This window comes from Somniosus microcephalus, chromosome 11, assembly GCF_052327205.1.
Source record: "Somniosus microcephalus isolate GS21.2 chromosome 11, FLI_Smic_1.0, whole genome shotgun sequence".
In the NCBI taxonomy this organism is placed as follows: Eukaryota; Metazoa; Chordata; class Chondrichthyes; order Squaliformes; family Somniosidae; genus Somniosus; species Somniosus microcephalus.
This window is the reverse complement of record NC_140997.1, coordinates 232,878,448-232,898,099: the sequence shown is the minus strand read 5'-3', so window position 1 is coordinate 232,898,099 and position 19,652 is coordinate 232,878,448. Positions and strand designations below refer to the sequence as shown.

General features: G+C 43.8%; 1 protein-coding gene across 1 annotated transcript in view; it reads right to left on the bottom strand.

The window, feature by feature from the left end:
* The window catches only part of txnrd3 (thioredoxin reductase 3), a 52,669-nt gene that overhangs the window by 19,682 nt on the left and 13,335 nt on the right, over window positions 1-19,652 (bottom strand). The window contains exons 4-11 of the mRNA XM_086002129.1: window positions 17,951-18,055; window positions 15,917-15,989; window positions 15,257-15,376; window positions 14,225-14,367; window positions 10,075-10,190; window positions 7,250-7,475; window positions 6,235-6,327; window positions 3,136-3,212 (exon numbers count right to left, since the gene is read on the bottom strand). Of these exons, the coding sequence (XP_085858255.1) occupies window positions 3,136-3,212; window positions 6,235-6,327; window positions 7,250-7,475; window positions 10,075-10,190; window positions 14,225-14,367; window positions 15,257-15,376; window positions 15,917-15,989; window positions 17,951-18,055 (953 nt within the window). The remainder of the gene's footprint in view (window positions 1-3,135; window positions 3,213-6,234; window positions 6,328-7,249; window positions 7,476-10,074; window positions 10,191-14,224; window positions 14,368-15,256; window positions 15,377-15,916; window positions 15,990-17,950; window positions 18,056-19,652) is intronic.

Below are 19,652 nucleotides of genomic sequence, written 5' to 3'. Positions count from 1 at the left end.
ATATTACTTGCCACTTATCAGCCCAAGCCTGAATGTTGCCCAGGTCTTGCTGCATTTGGGCATGGACTGCTTCATTATCTGAGGAGTTGCAAATGAAACTGAACACTGCAATCATCAGTGAACATCGCCACTTCTGACCTTATGATGGAGGGAAGGTCATTCATGAAGCAGCTGAAGATGGTTGGGCCGACACACTGCCCTGAAGAACTCCTGCAGTGATGTCCTGGGGCTGAGATAATTGGCCTCCAACCACAACCATCTTTGTGCTAGGTAGGATTCTAGCCAGTGGAGAGTTCCCCCCCCCCCCCAATTCTCATTGACTTCAGTTTTACTAGGGCTCCTTGATGCCACACTCAGTCAAATGCTGCCTTGATGTCACGGGCAGTCACTCTCACCTCGCCTCTGGAATTCAGCTCTTTGGTCCATGTTTGGAGCAAGGCTGTAATGAGGTCTGGAGTGAATTGGTCCTGGCAGAACCCAAACTGAGCATCGGTGAGCAGGTTATTGGTGAGTGAGTGCCGCTTGATAGCACGGTCAGACACCTTCCATCATTTTGCTGTCTTGGGAACACTAATGCAAAGCTGCAGTTTTGGGCATTTTTCCTAGTGGGTAAAAATTTACAAGAGGAGTTCCACGAAAACTTCGTACGCCTCCTGCAAGATCAGTGTGGTAACTAGGATTTCAGCTGGAAGCAGCAGTAACTCGAACACGTACACCTGGAAGCCATCAGTAGCATGTGTAATGTGAAACATCAAGCAGCTTCTGGAGTGCTACCAGACAGAGGGAAGGTAAGTTTCACAAGCAACTGAGGTCAGCTTTACAGTTGGGCGTTCCCTAATACAAGTTGGATTGCAGTCAAGTTTAAAAACTGCCAATTCATTGCCTCACCCCACCTTTGCCAAAAGCAGCAGGGAATTTATCTAGTGTAATCCAAATCTAGTCACAAGGAGATTTCAGGATCAACACAATTTTTAATTTTGGCACAAGTCACTCCTGTTCACATTGCCATTGTATATTTCACAGATCCGCTATTAATTAGAAGACTGTCAGTTCACACAAGTCACTGTTCTAAAACAATTGATTTTTCTGGTTCTATTATTTGGACCTAAAAGTAGATTGTGTGATTATATTCTCAAATGCACTAAATTTGGAATCTGCAGTCCCTTTACTTTGATGGGGAAACCAAAGTAACATTTTTCCTAGGGATGGGGAAGAAAGGTTTCTACTTGAGCGTAGTACTTTAACCTTCCAGCATCCAAATGCCTGCACAAAAGGACTTTAAGAGAAATTGTCAGACCCCTGCTTCTCTTTAAATAGTATGTTTTTTTGTTCAGCTTTTATTAGTTTAATTCCAAAAATAATTGCAGTTTTCAAAGTCACTACAAGACTTGTTACAGCGTAATACAGGAGGAGAATAAACACGCGCTGGGAAACCAGACACCAAGAGTCTGGGTATTTTGGCAGGAAGATGAAGGGCCCCGCCTATGCTGGGGGTGTCCCATAACTGGGTCATTTGTCCTATGTGAAGCTTCCGCAGCAAACAGTAAAAGCAAATCTAATAGCTCAGGTGTATTCCAAGTTGCCCAATCATGCCTTCCTGTGGGGCTTTCTGGGTTTATGGGCAGGTAGGATGTCGGGGTTCCGTATGATTCTTTAACAGTCAGGACCTCAGTTTGATGTCTCAGCTGAGGCAGCATTTCCAACACTGCAGCAGCGTATCAGCACCACAATAGTGTCAGCCTATAGGCATGGTGCCATTTAAAAAACAAATTAAGGGCAATAGACAAGTAGCTCAATTTTGCCTGAATTCCCACTTATACCCTCCAATTTTAAAAGTAGGGCATTAAAAAAAAAAAGCACTTATTTCAGAGAACAGAGGCAAGTGTCCAAATGGAAAAAGGACAACTGTAGGAGGCTGCCCCTCACCACTGGAGGACAACTGTAGGAGGCTGCCCCTCACCACTGGAGGACAACTGTAGGAGGCTGCCCCTCACCACTGGAGGACAACTGTAGGAGGCTGCCCCTCACCACTGGAGGACAACTGTAGGAGGCTGCCCCTCACCACTGGAGGACAACTGTAGGAGGCTGCCCCTCACCACTGGAGGAATCACTCCACATGAGAGAAAAAAAACTCGGTTGCTGTTCACAGCAAGGGGTGGGGGGAGAAGGAAGGGAAAACAAAATCTTGCCTAAACAAGAGATTTTGATCCAAATCCAGGCTCTTCCTCTGCTACAAACTGGGAAGTACAGGAAACTTTGGTTTATCCGGAGGTTGTATGTCCGGAAACCTCGATCTAACGGCAGAAATCAGGAGCCGTTTTGTTAGGGTTTTTTTTCTTCTCGTGGCTTTGTTTTCAACAGTCGGGCTCTGGAAAGTCTCTCTGAAGCTGTTGCTAAGCTACAGAGACGCTTCCAAGATACAGGCCAACTGTTTACAAGCTGTTGCTAAGCAACAGTGTTTGTTGTCAGATACAGAGATGAAAACCTCCGTATGCTTCAAAATTAACTTTGCATGTCTGGCAGTTTTGATAGATCGGCAACAGCTCGGTCCCGTCGGTGCCGGATATAACAAAGTTTCCTGTACATGCAAACAGCACGCCAGAGGCGCAGGATCAAAACAGATGCTGCAGAGACAGTACTGACCTCCATTACCTGGAAACCCTGAAGCACACAACTGAAGCTTTGAAGCGTTTCGGCTCAGTGTTTATCCAGGCCAATTTTGCGCCATCCACAGAAGTTTACATTTGAGAATTTGAAGCAAGCAGCTATGGAGGTATTTCCCCCCCACCCGAAATGTAGTTCTTTCCTCATCCAATTCCTGTATAATCCAATATATTGACATCAATTTTCTCTCCTCCAGAAAAGGCCCAGCTCCTTATGGCACCAGGCAATACCTCACTTCTGCTGCAATTATTCACACAAGAACCTGGACAGCAAACACCTTGCAGCTCGTCAGCAAGATTGTCGAAGCATCCAATGAACAGAATAGTAGGGAGAGGAGTCAACTTGCACACCCCGTTGCCACACACTAGCGATCCAGTAAATCACACCGTTTGGAATTTGCAGGCTAGATTAAAGTTTGATATTTCAAGTATTCTTCTGGAAGTTTTTATTTAAAAGAATCATACAACTTACTTTTCATTGAGAACAACACCAACTTTTTCTAGGCCAATGTGTTTGGTAGAAGCATCACGTCCCACAGCGATTAACACCTGGAGGAAAAACAGCATCGAGTTTCCCGTTAATTATTAACGGCAGCTTCCCCCCCCGCCCCCTTTAGATTGGAAATTGCACGTCACTCCGCTATTGAAGAATGGCGAGGGGGGGGAAACCAGGGAATTATAGACCAGTTAGCCTAACATGTGTTGTCGGGAAATTGCTAGAGTCTATAATTAAGGACAGGGTGACTGATCAGCTGAAAATTTCCGAGGTGTTCAGAGAGAGCCAGCATGGATTTGTGAAAGGTAGGTCGTGCCTGACAAACTTAACTGAATTTTTTGACAAGTTGACTAAAGTAGTGGACAGGGGAATGTTATTTATATGGACTTCCAGAAGGCATTTGATAAAGTCCTACATAAGAGACTGTTAACTAAGGTAGAAGCCCAGGGAATTGAGGACAAATTATTGACCTGGCTAGGAAATTGGCTGAGCGGCTGGATACAGAGAGTAGGGATAATGGGCAGGTACTCAAATTGGCAGGATGTGACTAGTGGTGTCCTGCAGGGATCGGTGTTGGGGCCTCAACTATTCACAGTACCTATTAACGGTGGTGGAGAGACGAGTCAGGAACTCAGAGGGTGTAAAGAGCAGGGAGGGCACAGCGGGGATGGGGGAAGAATGTGATCCAGGTCTAAGTGGGGGGGGGGGGGGAAAGAATGAGAAAGGAAGGAGGAATGAGAGGAGAGGAGAGATCTCTAGATGCTAAGACGGATCATGTTCTTCCAAGCCCACCCCCTTTACACCCGCACCACCCTCTCCCTCTCATCCCCCTGCACCTGCTTGGTTTCTCAAAGCTGTCACTATTTACTTGATACCCAATAAACATGTTAACAATCTGTGACCCATGCACAATGCCCCATCTATGAGGGGTGGGGGGGGGGGGGGGGGGGGGGAGAAAGGAACTTGGGCATGGGTTAAAGTCAGAAACTTGGGGTGGAGGTTAGGAACTTATGGGGGGGGGGGGGGGGGGGGGGGGCGGGGAAGAGAAAAAGAGAGGTGGGAGAAGGTCTTAACCCATGAGGGTGAGCCCTGTCTGTTCCAAGTGAGCTCTGTTCTGTCTGGGGTCAGTCAGATTGGCTCAAATTACACTTTGCAAAGTAACTGATTACGTAGGCAGGGAGGATCTAATTACACATTCCAGAGAAACTGCTGGTTGTGTCTTGTCCTCCAAGGGGACAAATCAGCAATCAGGTCTAGTCATCCAGAACATGGATTTCTATGTAGGCAAATGTGAGGTCATCCACTTTGGACCCAAAAAGGATAGAACAGGGTACTTTCTAAATGGTGAAAGGCTAAAAACAGTGTATGTCCAAAGAGACTTGGGGGGTCCAGGTACATCGATCATTAAAATGTCAGGAACAGGTACAGAAAATAATCAAAAAGGCTAATGGAATGCTGGCCTTTATATCTGGAGGACTAGAATACAAGGGGGTAGAAGTTATGCTGCAGCTGTACAAAACCCTGGTTAGACCACACCTGGAGCACTGGGAGCAGTTCTGGGCACCACACCTTAGGAAGAATATATTGGCCTTGGAGGGAGTGCAGCGTAGGTTTGCCAGAATGATACCCGGACTTCAAGGGTTAAATTCCGAGGCGAGATTACACAAACTAGGGTTGTATTCCCTGGAATTTAGAAGGTTAAGGGGTGATCTGATCGAAGTTTTCAAGATACTAAAGGGGATCAGATAGGGTAGATAGAGAGAAACTATTTCCGCTGGTTGGGGAGTCGAGGACTAGGGGGGCATAGTCTAAAAATTAGAGCCAGACCTTTCAGGAGTGAAATTAGGAAACACTTCTACACACAAAGGGTGGTAGAAGTTTGGAACTCTCTTCCGCAAATGGCAATTGATGCTAGATCAATTGTTAATTTTAAATCTGAGGTTGATAGATTTTTGTTAACCAAAGAGTATTGAGGGATACGGGGCAAAGGCGGGTATGTGGAGTTAGGTCGCAGATCAGTCATGATCTCATTGAATGGCGGAACAGGCTGGAGGGGGTCAATGGACTCCTCCTGTTCCTATGTTCTCGCCTTGAAGCCATTAATGATAGAAGGATGTTCAATTAAGAACGTACCATGGAGTCAGATTCACTTGGAAACTAGGCTACTTTTCCCAATCTTGTGAAACAAACCACTTTACAAAGCTCGAGTACAGTTGCAAATGCTTTATTTTAAAATATATAGTAATTTTGATGTGTTGAACCCCTTGTCCCCCAGCGGCCACATACCATCATCTTCCTCAATGTAAATTTTAAGGACTCAGATTATGAAAAGTACTAAATTACCAAGGTTATTCGGGGATTTGAAGCGTCGTGGACATGTAATTAAAACCCTATAGCTAGATCAGAAGCAGCATTTTTAAAAAGAACATCGGCACCACAGGAACAGTTTTCTATTAAGTTACATTAATCCTTTCCCCGTTTTGCACAATTAAATAACTTCAAACACTAGGCTACTTTTGCATTTTATAAAGAGGACACTTTACACACATGCAGTTGGAGAAGCAGCACAATTGCAGCTTGTGCTATTTAAAAGGATAGGAAACTTCCATCTCCCTCTGCTGCCACATCTTTTTCTCCCCGTTTCACTGGTCAATCGGGAGTTAGCTAATCACAATCAGGGTATATAGAATTGGACTCGGTGTCCTGAACTGTGGCAAGTAAAATTTACTCCTCCCCACTGCTATCCTGTGGTTGTGGGTCAGGTGAAGACAAACTCAGTCTGAGCTCAGATGCCTCGTCACAGTCAGATATCCCGCTGACATTCAGTGCAAGCTCACACAGAATTGCAAGGTATTGGCTGCTTGTGCAACTACCCAGCATAAAAATCAATGCTCTCCGGAGAGAAAGACAAAAAATACATTTATATAAAAATCAATTCCTTCAATGTAGAGTAGTGTTTTAACATCCACTGTTTATAACATTATTTTGTCCATGTGCCATCATTTTATATTTTTGTTTCTGCAACACACCTCACCTACTAACAGATGGAAAACCAGCAAGCAGCATTATACTCACAGTGTTGTATTCACCATAAATTAACTCTGTACTCGTTGTGGACCTTGCAGTCACTTGAATTTTTCCAGGGGTTCCGGCCTCCAGCTGCTCAATCTACAAAGACAATTGGGTAACAAACCGAGGCTTAAGGAAATGTTATACAAAACTTGGAAACCGCATGAATAATGCACTAGAGCTTGAAGATAATTTGATGTCTTCTGGAAATTTATTATTAGAGACTGTATAAGTTGGCAAACTCACCAACAGCACACTGAAGGTAAATGTTCTGCACACCAGGATCACGGACAAATTGTGCCCCCTCAGTCTATGAATTCATGCCCATTAATTTTAAGTAGCAGAAAATTTAATGCAGTAAATACAGGAATTAGCAGTAAATACAGGAATTAGCTGACGATGGGGAAAGGGGAGGGGGCAGGAGATAGATAATTAAAAGGTCCAACAGGGTGACATACGCAGGGAAGAAGGCTGATGGATGGGCATGTAGTTGGACCGGATAGTTTAAAAGGGGGCCAATGGCAGCTCGTGTCCCATCCTCCTGCACCTCACCCCAGTTTTTAAATCCTGCTCTTCCCCATCCTCCAAAACTGCTCGATCCCAGCAACCCCCAATACTGCCACCCACTGGCCCCATCCAATGCCCCGAAACCACCCCCTGAACTCCACTCCAGACTGCCCTCTAACCCCAGCCGCCTCTGATCACAAACCTTCAGGCCACATTCCCACATCACAGAACAATCCCAGTGTTCCCAGGCCACCCTCCCCACTGCTCCCAATATTTCCAGGACCTCTGCTCCAAAAGCACTGTTGAACCAAGGTTGCTCCTAGTGTATGTTAACTGAACACACCACATTGTACTAGTCTCTTTTACTCCTCCCCCCCCCCCCCCACCCACAATGAAGGCGCATAAGACTTTAACTATTTAGATATTGCCCAATGTATGGTAGCAGCCCTTGTACCTACAGTTTTAAGAACTGAAAAATTTAAAACATTATGCAGATAACAGGAACAGGCATTACCTTGACCGGCACATATTTCTTCAGAAATGTCACCCCGTGAGATTCCATATGTGCTCCTACTTTCTCTGCCATTTCCTGGTCAAATCCTCGCAGAAAAATGGAGCGCACCATAACAGTAACGTCCAACCCCAGGCTAGTAAGGAACCCTGCACATTCCAGTGCGACATAGGAAGCACCAACAACCAGAGTCTTCCCCGGGCAGTAAGGCAGAGAGAAAAGATCATCACTGCAGAAACAAAATGAGAAAAACAAATATGGTTTGCTTTACTAACTGAGCAATAGACCCTTTTCCTTCTCCTCGCTTCCAGTCATAATTCAAATTTGTGGGTTAGACTGATTTTTCTCCCCATTTGAAAGTTCCAACGTAGTCTTCATAAAAACAAAGTTCCCCTTCCCTCCAGTGCATTGGAGTACGATAGTAAATGGTATAAAAACCAGGTGCCATCACAGAATGGTACGAAAGATCACACCAAAAACTCACTTTTGGGTAAAGGGCAGGAAACAGAAAACAACAGCTGCTCACATACCTCAGCCACTTTCAGACACACACTGGAGCCAGTTGCCCTTCTGAGAGATCACCATGTGGCATAGGAGGAAAATGATTTTAATGAGTTTAATGATAATAGAATTTCTTTAAAGAAAACAATCGATAGCATTTCCTTTGCTGAAAATTGTTTTAACTGCTCTACAGTTCTTGTCGAGATCAAGACTTCAGTTCTTTTTTGAAAACACTCCCGTGAAGCGCCGTGGGACATTTTATTACATTAAAGGCACTATATAAATAAGTTGTTGTTATAGTTGACGGAGAAGCATACTGCTGGAAACCCAAGTATTGTCAGACTGCTTGTCCGATGAGCGGAAATTTTCTCCAATTAATTATTGGGAAGACAAAATCCATTGTCTTCGGTCCCCACCACAAACTCCATTCCCTAACCACCGACTCCACCCCTCTCCCTAACATCTATCGGAGACTGAACCACACTGTTCGCAACCTTGGTGTCATTTTTGACCCCGAAATGAGCTTCCAACCACATATCTGCGGCATAACAAAGACCGCCTGTTTCCACCTCCGTAACATCGCCCCATCTCTGCCCCTGCCTCAGCTCATCCGCTGCTAAAACCCTCATCCTTGCCTTTGTTACCTCTAAACTTGACTATTCCAACACACTCCGGGCCGGCTTCCCACGTTCTACCCTACGTAAACTTGGTCATCCAAAACTCGGCTGCCCGTGTCCTAACTCGCTCCAAGTCCGGTTCACCCATCACTCCTGTGCTCGCTGACCTACACTGGCTCCTGGTTAAGTAACGCCTCGATTTCAAAATTCTCATCCTGGTTTTCAAATCCCTCCGTGGCCTCGCCCCTCCCTATCTCTAATCTCCTCCAGCCCCACAACCACCCACCCCAGAGATAGCTGCGCTCCTCTAATTCTGCCCTCGAGCATCCCCGATTATAATAGCTCAACTATTAGTGGCCGTGCCTTCTGTTGCCTAGGCCCTAAGCTCTGGAATTCCCTGCCTAAACCTCGCTTTCCTCCTTTAAGACACTCCTTAAAACCTACCTCTTGACCAAGCCCTCCCCTAATTTCTCCTTATGTGGCTTGGTGTCAAATTTTGTGTCTTATAATACTGCTGTGAAGCACCTTGGGACGTTTTACATTAAAGGAAGGATGTTCTTGCCATGGAGGGAGTTCAGCGAAGATTCACCGGGCTGATACCTGGGATGGCAGGAATGACGTATGAGGAGAGATTGGGTCGATTGGGCTTGTACTCGCTGGCGTTTAGAAGAATGAGAGGGGATCTCATTGAAACTTACAAAATTCTAACAGGACTAGACAGACTAGATGCAGGAAGGATGTTCCCGATGGCGGGGGAGTCCAGAACCAGGGGTCACAGTCTAAGGATAAGGGGTAAGCCATTTAGGACTGAGATGAGGAGGAATTTCTTCACCCAGAGAGTGGTGAACCTGTGGAATTCTCTACCACAGAAGGCAGTAGAGGCCAATTCATTAAATATATTCAAGAAAGAGTTAGATATATTTCTTAAGGCTAAAGGGATATGGGGAGAAGGCAGGGACAGGGTACCGAGTTTGGATGATCAGCCATGATCTCATTGAATGCCGGAGCAGGCTCGAGGGGCCGAATGGCCTACTCCTATCTTTTATCTATGTTTCTATATATAAATACAAGTTGTTGTTGGTGGAAATTTACACATGTTCTGCATCCGTCATAGCTAAACTAAACTGCTCTGGGTACAACCATGCTTCAGATTGAGACCTTGAGCTCTCGCCTAGTGGGAGGGCAGGAGGAGAGAGAGATTCAGAACACTCCCCTTACGGCATCCCTTTAAAAAGGAATAATTCTAGTGTCTCTATTTCCTCACCAGAAGGTACTGACCACCACTATCATGATTCTGCAGGTGGCAGTAGTCTTTCAACAGCATGCCCAAGTTTCATATGAGCCAAGAAAGCAAATAGCGAGGGGGGGCGGGGGAGATCACCACAGGCAAGCTAGATTCAGTCTGCACCTGACAAACAACTTCTAGCAAGAGTCAATGGATAGTAATCAGGGGAAACAACTGTTAGCTAATTTAGCACAGATCAAACCTGGGACTTGAACCTTCATGGCTCTTTAAGAGTGCAGCTGGTGCATTTACCCACCAAGTTTGAGTCCGAGTGCACGCCTGTGTGATCAGCTGTATGAAAGAGTGAAATCACAAGCTGGGAAGCAGGTCATCTCCCTCTCCCTGCCCTCACAGCTAGATCAAAAACAGGTGAAAAAAAGAATGCCAAAAAAAAAAGCACTCAGTTGTTGAGGAAGGAAACATACCTGGTAATGCAATAGTCTTTATCGCCTGGTACATTTAAATAACGAGGTCTTTCACCTGTCGCAATGATGAATTTCTCTGCCGAGTGGTAGGTCACTTTACCCCGCTTGCTGGTTGCCTGGGGGGGGGGGGGGGGGGGGGGCAGGAGGAGGAGGAAGAAATTTTTTTTAAAACATGGCTTTCTGCTCAGCAACAATTTAAACAAACAGAGGTGGTTCAAATGAAAAAGAAACAGAAAAATTCACTTGGGAGTATTTAGCCCATGAAAGAAATCAAGATAAAATGAACAAAGAGGGTTTAAGCAAGCAATGCTACTGCAGACAGCGTGCTGCTGAAATCCTGCTACTAGTGAGTATACCTTTCTCCAATCACAGCAAGTATAAAGTGGCAAATCTGCCATATACTCGAGCCAACTTTTATGTTACAGAAAAAAATGCACCAGGACTCCTTTCCGATGTTTAACCAGCCATGAAATTTAATCTATTGCCTTTGCAAGTCATTCTCTTCTCTTTGTAACATGCGTCACACCATCCCTTAGCCAAGAGTGACTAGAGATTTGCATATAGGTCTGTGTCATTAACACCCTAACCAGGCATTATGGTGTTATCACTTGGACTTAATTCAGTAAAGCATAATGCTGGAGGGGCAATATTGATACAGCCTGGTAAAGTGTACAATTATAGTTTTTGTCCGAGTGTCTGGTGAGTGCACTTTGCGCTGTATGCCATTAGGGTAAAATAGTGGTGGTTACAGTGCTGGCAATGAGAGAAATTTAACAAGCAACAGAAACTATGGATTCATGAATAGCCAGCATGATGGTGTTAAAAGCAAGTCATGATTGATACATTGAAGAGAGTTTTGAAGTGGATTAAGGGAATGCAGGTATATGCACCACATGCATTTTCAGAAGGCATTTGATAAGATGCTTCACAAGCGACTGGATAGAAAATTTCAGCCGCATGGTATAAGAGGAAATCTAGCACCACTGAGAAAGTTGGTTGGTGGGCAGAAAACAAAGTTTGGGTAAATGGCTATTACACCAACTGAAGGTCAGAAGTGGTGTACCCCAGGGGTCAGTACTGGGTCCACCTTTCTTCTGTGTATATACACATGTATTACTTGGACTTGGGTACAAGAAGCACAATTTTGAAAGTGGCCGCTGACACAAAAGGAGATTTGAGAAATATAGTAAGGAGGTTTAAGAGGTCAGGAAGGCAGAAAGGTTAGTGAATGGGTAGACATGTGGCAGATGCAATTTGATGTGGGTGTGAGGTCACATCTTAGGAGAACAAAACCAAGGAATGGGGAATATACACAATGGAAATACAGGGAAATATGTGGATGAACAGAGACCTTGAGGCTCAAATACCCAATTCCCTGAAAGTGCAGATAAAGTCACCAAAAAGTCCAATAGAATTTTGGGTTTTATAAGTAAGGGCATAGAGTATGTGCATTTATATAAAACATTAGCAAGGTCCGGGTAGTGTATGCAGTTTTAAGCATCCTATTCTAGAAAGGGCAGAGAGTATGTACAATATGGATTCAGTAAGACGATGCCAGGGATGGGAAACTTCAATTATGGGGAGAGAATGGATCTACTGGGACTACTTCCACTCGAGCAGAGAAGATTTAATTATAGGGTTTTTAAATGAAGTGAATAGGAAAACACTATTCCCTCTGGTTGGTGAGTCAATGACGAGGAGTCAACAAATTAAAATGATTAAAATGAGGAGAAATGTGAAGAGGAATTTCTTTGCAGACAGAGGATTGTTGGAGCAGGGAATGCTTTGCCACAATAGAGTGGTTGAGGCATCTTTTTAAAAATGGAATAATGAATACATGCGTGAAGCCGAGGAAGGCACACAAGACTATGGAGAAACAGTGGAGCAACAGGATTAACTTTGGAGTGATCTAGCAAAAAGAAAAAATACTTGCACCTGGGCACCACACCTTAGGAAGGATATACTGGCCTTGGAGGGAGTGCAGCGCAGGTTTACCAGAATGATACCTGGACTTCAAGGGTTAAATTACGAGGAGAGATTACACAAATCCCTAGATTTTAGAAGGTTAAGGGGTGATCTGATCGAAGTTTTCTAGATATTATGGGGAACAGAGAGGGTCGATAGAGAGAAACTATTTCCGCTGGTTGGGGATTCTAGGACTAGGGGGCAGAGTCTAAAAATTAGAGCCAGACCTTTCAGGAGTGAAATTAGGAAACACTTCGACACACAAAGGGTGGTAGAAGCTTGGAACTCTCTTCCGCAAACTGCAATTGATGCTAGATCAATTGTTAATTTTAAATCGGAGATTGATAGCTTTCTGTTAACCAATGGTATTAAGGGATATGGGCCAAAGGTGGGTAGATGAGTTAGGTTGCAGTTCAGCCATGATCTCACTGAATAGTGGAGCAGGCTTGTGTGGCCTGAATGGCCTCCTCCTGTTCCTATGTTCCATTTATATAGTGCCTTTCACAACCTCAGGACGTCCATTGGCTGTGAAGTGCTTTGGAAGTACTTTGAAGTGTAGTCACTGCTGTAATGTAGGAAATGCAGCAGCCAATTTTCACACAGCAAGCTCCCACAAATAGCAATGTGATAATGACCAGATCATCTGTTTTTGTTATATTGCTTGAGGGATAAATATTGGCCAGGACACCGGGGAGAATGCCCCAGTTCTTCTTTGAAATAGTGACCTTTCATATCTAGGGATCTTTTACGTCCACCCGAGAGCAGACGTGCCTCAGTTTAACGTCTCATCTGAAAGACGACACCTCCGACAGTGCAGCACTCCCTCAGTACTGCACTGGCGTGTCAGCCCAGATTTTGTGCTCAAGTCTCGGGGGTGGGACTTGAGCCCACAACCTTCTGACTCAGGCGAGTGCTACACACTGAGCCATGGCTGTCACTATAAAGAGCCAGCAGAGAGACAAGCCAAATAGCCTGCTTCTCTGCTATAAACCTCTACAGTTCCATGAATCACAGAAGAAACTATTTCACAGCATGTTGGCTCGTGCCATTTTCCCCCCAATACTTTGAATAAGTCTAATGAACTGGCTTAGCAGAATGTGATCATTTCATTCTAAATGTCCACCATTGCATTACTCAGTTTTTAATTTGTAGTCATGTAACGCTACATGATCTAGCCAACTGTCCAATCCAATGCCTTCTTGTTCCAAAAGAGGAAACATAGCTAAATTAAGATTACTACTTCTGGAAAAGTGATCGTGTCACAAGAATAAGACTACCCATGTATTAAAAGTCTTGCATAGAGCACACAGCTGCTTCCCATAAAAACATTTTCCTCATTAAAAACTTTGCTGCCAATATGTCTATCGCTATAAAACATAAATAAGCTTTTATCTTAAAACTACAGGTCAACTGTCATGCTGTTCAGAGTTGGAGCCCAGACAGATTTTGCAATGTGGCCAATTCTGATTAGATGAAGAAAAAAATGCATTTACACATGTATCCTTCATGTCCCAAAGCACTGTACAGCCAACAGGTTACTACTGAAACTGTCGTCACGTATGCAGGTAAATGCAGCAGCCAGATAGCAAGATCCCACAAACAGCAAATGAAAAATAACCCAGTCAGTTATTTTTGTAGTGTAATTTGAGATACTGATCAAGAAGCAGCCATACAAGCAACATTAAAATATCTGGATTTTAAAACAGCCAAGACTGAAGTGGAAAGGTTTTCAGACAGAATGTTGGAGTGTTCTAGGCTGTAACACAATCTGCATTCTGTTCAATTTTGGAAGACCTTGTAACACACCCATCCATCGGATCACCAAGCCCCACATCTTAAATAACCACCTATCTGGAATCATTTTACACAACTGCAACAATGAGATCCCTCAGGAGAAACACCAAAGAGAACTAATCCTCAACAAGCAGAGGCATCAATACACGAACTAGGACAAAAAACACACCACGTGCACTCTGGCTTTCCTACCTGGGGTGCAACCACAGCGAACAAATTCCAAGCCTTGCAACCCAGCATCACTTTACAGGGACTAAACATCTGTCCTGCTTTCCAAATAGCAGAAGTGTGTTTTTTTTTTAAATTAAGGTGGCGTTGAGATAACAGAGGAAGTGTAATTCCAGAAATTGGTTCAAAGTAATGCTATGAACAAAAGCACGACATTACGTACCTTCACCTTGTGATGTTCCACAAACTCTGCATAGCCATTAACATAAGTTACTTTCTTGTCTCGTAAGGCCACCCTGTAGCCCCAGTTCAAAGAGCCAATGTAGTTCTGGATAGCTTCTTTCATCGTGCCCCAGTTGTGGTGAACTGTAATTCATACAAACCAAGATCACTTTCCCTAGCTTTGATCATTTAGTTTCAACAGCCTCGTGCAGAATCTTGAACTCTGCTGCTGCCAACACTGAAGGTTTCTGTTATTGGAGAAACTCCCAGTACAGTTATTAAATGCTTACAAATAAAAGTAAATAGGTCAAACAGCTTAAAGGCAGCAATTCTGCCCTGCATTTGTTTACCTACAAATAAGCTGTGGCTTCAAAGTCATAAAATATAAAGCTATGTTTTGCTGCTCAGACGGTGTAGGTGAAAATGATCCCAACTATGTTGGCATTCAAGATTAGATAGGTAGAAGGAGGAAATGGGGCTAAAGGGATACAAGAACAGGATGGGTAAATGCAATTGGGACTATTTGCTTGTGTGGAGGGCAAATGTCGACTGGTTGGGTTGAATGGCACATTTCCATGTACTGTAGCTCTAATAGTAAGCTCCCTTCAGACAAGTCCAGCTCAAACAACCAGTGGCTAAGTGGGGGGAAGGACAAGAGGAAAAGGTTTTTTTTTATAAATTGTTCTTTGGTGTGGGCAACGCTGATAAAGTCCCATTTATTACCCATCTCCTAGGGGCTTTTACAATCAAGTTACTTGTTCAGAGGGTATCGAGAGTCAACCACCAACTGGAGTCACAGGACAGAACAGGTAAAGGTGGCAGGTTCCCTTCCCCAAAGGGCATTAGTGAACTAGTAGCATGTCATTTTCTGGTACCAATCAGATTTATTGAATTCAATCTCCCCACCATAGGAAATAGCCCCATCTATTTTACACCCCTTCCAGCTATGTTGACTAGCTGTCTTGTACGTAAAGAAACCAGCTTGTAAAGCCCAAAATAGTCAAAACAGCAGGTGAGTTACTTGAAGTCTTACCTTTGTCAGCGAACTCCCAGCCAAATGTATGGGAGTCCTTTAGGGCCTGGCCGAGGATAGCGGCCTGGTGCATCAGCTTCTTCGGAATGCAACCGACATTTACACAGGTGCCGCCAAGTCCTGAAAACAGAAAGGCAAGGCTGGGCTGGGGCAAATTAATTCAAGAGAACGGTCAAAATATCAACGCGGTTGTGCACAGTCAACCATAAATACTTTTTCCAGAAAAATTAAATAAAGCAATGGCCTTCTGAAATGTATAGTACATGTTTTGAACAAAATAAACTGAAATCTAGATTCCTCTCACCTCCCCTGAAGGTAGGCATTTCTGTCAATAATCTCAAATCAAGAATGAGTAGCAAGTTTTGTGCAGTTACATAGTTTTGTGACACATACTCTGGTTCCGAGGGTGCTAGATATAAACAATCCACACCCAGGGTTCTATCAGGAGCATTTCAACCCCAGTGCTTTGGGTAGGACTAAACCCAGGTTCGAGATGTGGAACTATAGCAAAATAATCTACCACCAGAAGAATCTGAAGACTAATCTACAGCCTAATTAGGTTGTGCAAGTTAGCTCTCGGTGCAGCGGTGACATTTAAATACATGTTGAAATGCATGAAAAATAATTCCAGCTAAAATAGGGGAGGCACAAAAAACGTACCCCATGAAGTCCCCATAGGCGTTGGCACAACATAGTCGAACACCAAGACTTTCCTTCCAAGGGTGGCAGCCGCCTGTAAACAGCAAAGACATATTTAAATCACTTGTAGACAAAGTCAACCAAAGGTTTACTCCAATGTACAGAATTAGTGGTTCAGTTGAATCCAACCTATTGCACTAAACCTGCCAGGAAAAAAACTCAGGTACAGAAAAGGGTTAAAAACTGCAGTTAATAAATTATGTCTTCGAGACATTTCAGTTAAATCAAAAGAATGCTGATAGCTGCCAAAGGAAATATTTGACTTGCTCCTCCAAGTGAATGGAGCCAGTTAAGAGCAGCACTGCATAATTCCCAAAATGTGGCACTGTATTAGCTTTTCTCCCCCATATCCACTCCAGCACTAAATGACATTAGTTATGCAAGCAGCCAATAAAAGCTACTCGTACTTGCAATCCAAAATAACCGCAAGTCTTTTGATTTCATGTCTGGCATCAATACTGCACTGGATTATATTACAGCCTTCAGTGAAGAGCAAGGGCTCACCTAAACCCCTCTGCCGCTCTACTTTTCTCTCTGACTTTAAAGACCATCTCTATCAGAACGAATTCTCCCTCTCCTTTCCACTTCACTCCCACATCCCATGAAAAATGTCCCAAGGCACTTTATATGTTGTTAAAAAGGGACAACACAAGTTTTTTTTTTTTTTTACTTTGATTGTTAACCAAAAAAAGTGTGAATTAGAAAAAGAATTGGCCAATGAAGTCAAAAATTCTACCCAGCTCAGGGCCACACAGTAAATAGATACTCTACATAATCTAAAGAACAAACCATTTAATTCCATACTACCACTCCCTGAATCTTTAGAATTCCAATTTTTTGGGGAATGCATGAGCACAGAAAACACTTGAACTTTTCTCTCAATAAAGTTGTACAACAGAGTGGCACTTAACTGGTGTACCAATAGACTAAGCCAGATACGATATCTGAACATACAATCCCACCATACTACTGTGAAGGCACCTCCCAAGGTAGCATCACACATCTGCTCATGCTTGGGCTTTAGAGCCCCACCATGCCTCGACATACTGAGGCTAAAGGAAAATACAACAACTTACATTGATTATAGCAGCTTTAACTAGGTAAAATGTCCCAAGGTGCTTCACAGGAGCATTAACAAACAAAACTTGATACCAAGACACATAAGGAGGTATTAGAACAGGCAACCAAAAGCTTGGTTAAAAAAAGGTAGGTTTTAAGGATGGTCTTAAAGCAGGAGGGAGGCAGAGAGATTTAGGGAGGGAATTCAGAGCTTAGGGCCCAGGCAGCTGAAGAGTGGCCGCCAATGGTGGAGTGATGAAAATCAGGGATGCGCAAAAGGCCAGAATTGGAGGAGCGCAGAGTAGGTTACAGAAATTGGGGCGGGGGGGGGGGGGAAAAGAGAGAAGAGAAAAAGAGGCCATGGAGGGATTTGAAAACTGAGAATTTTAAAAGCGAGGCATTGCCAGACCGTGGGCCAATGTTGCTGTCTTTTGGGTGAAAAGTTAAACTGAGGCCCTGTCTGCCCTCAGGTGGGCATAAAAGATCCCACGGCAAAAAGCTAAGAACTGCAGATTGTGGAAATCTGAAATAAAGACAGAAAATGCTGGAAACATTGAGCATGTCAGACAACATCTGCGGAGAGAAACAGAGTGTTAACATTTCAGGTCAACCTTTTGTCACTATCTACCTGGATATTGGGCAGGAAAAGGTGCACTGGTTCGTCAGGCACACTTGATCGGTTGACTTACATGAGTGGTCAGGGACACTGAACTCGAGTATGTAGTGTAAATCTCAAAAAATCTGAACTGAAGAGATCAGTTAAATATGACATCAATTGGATAAAGGGGGCTGGGTTGCTAAGCAACCTCTGCACCAAATTTCACAAATAATGTATTCCAATTGCACAAATTTTATGGATGACTTTTATCAGATTGTACTTTCCAGTATTTATTTCCACTGTCCCTGCATAAAAGCCAGGGGTCATGCACACTATACCTTCGAAGCTGCAAGTCCTCCAGAACCACCACCTATAACTATGAGGTCGTAATCATACATTTCACCTCCATCCAAGAGTTTCTTCAACAAGCCATCATCATGAGCCTGTAGGAAAAACACAACCACTGAAGCATACTTGGGATAGCTTGGTTTGCTAGAGGAGCAACATTAAACAGGCAGGCGTAAAGATATCAAAGATAGCTGGCATGGAGAATGGAAGGGTCACACTTGCACACCAGGGTGCTCCCAAGGTTGACAAGAGAAATTTTCAACCTGTACCAAACTTGCTGTGGGAATGGGTAGTGCTCCATTCCTCAAATCACTTCAGAGATTGTTGCAGCCAAACTGAAATATCGCAATATAGGCTCCATTAGGCTTTCACTTTTTCTTCCCCATTCCCTGAAGAGGGCAAGGAGTTGACCGGTTCCCAGGCCTCTGCCAATGTCCTTTAAGCTGCCACTAAGATTGTGCAGGTGGGCTTGTAATGGTCACCAAATTACCCTCCGCCTTTGCTCCTTCCCCATAAAGATCAAAGATATCATCACCTTAGGGATAGTGGCATTTTCCAAAATTCTATAGATTCTAGAACGGTTCCTGCAGATTGGAAGGTAGCAAATGTAACCCCACTATTTAAGAAAAGAGGGAGAGAAAACGGGGAACTACAGACCAGTTAGCCCGACATCAGCAGTAGGGAAAATGCTAGAATCTATTATTCAGGACATGGTAACAGGGCACTTAGAAAATAATAATAGGATTGGGCAGAGTCACAGATTTATGAAAGGGAAATCGTGCTTGACGAATCTTCGCTTTTTGAGGTTATAACTAGCAGAATAGAGAAGGGGGAATCAGTAGATGTGGTGTATTTGGATATTCGATAAGGTGCCACACAAGAGGTTATTAAACAAAATTAGGGCTCATGGGATTGGGGTAATATACTAGCATGGATTGAGGATTGGTTAATGGACAGAAAACAGAGAGTAGGAATAAACGGGTCATTTTCGGGTTGGCAGGCTGTAACTAGTGGGGTACCGCAAGGATCAGTGCTTGGGCCTCAGCTATTTACAATCTACATCAGTGATTTGGATGAGGGGACCAAATGTAATATATCCAAGTTTGCTGATGATACAAAGCTGGGTGGGAATGTAAGTTGTGAGGAGGATGTAAAGAGGCTTCAAGGGGATAGAGACAGGCTAAGTGAGTGGGGCAAGAACATGGCAAATGGAATATAATGTGGAGAAATGTGAAGTTATCCACTTGGGTAGGAAAAATAGAAAAGCAGAGTATTTTTTAAATGGTGAGAGATTGGGAAATGTTGGTGTTCAGAGGGACCTGGGTGTCCTTGTACACGAATCACTGAAAGTTAACATGCAGGTACAGCAAGCAATTAGGAAAGCAAATGGTATGTTGGCCTTTATTACAAGAGGATTTGAGTAGAAGAGTAAAGCTGTGTTACTGCAATTATATAGGGCCCCGGTGAGACCACACCTGGAGTATTGTGTACAGTTTTGGTCTCCTTACCTAAGGAAGGATATACTTGCCTTAGAGGGAGTGCAACAAAGGTTCACCAGACTGGTTCCTGGGATGGGGGGGGATTGTCCTATGAGGAGAGATTGAGTAGACTGGGCCTATATTCTCTAGAGTTTAGAACAATGAGAGGTGATCTCATTGAAATATACAAAATTCTTACAGGCTTGACAGGGTA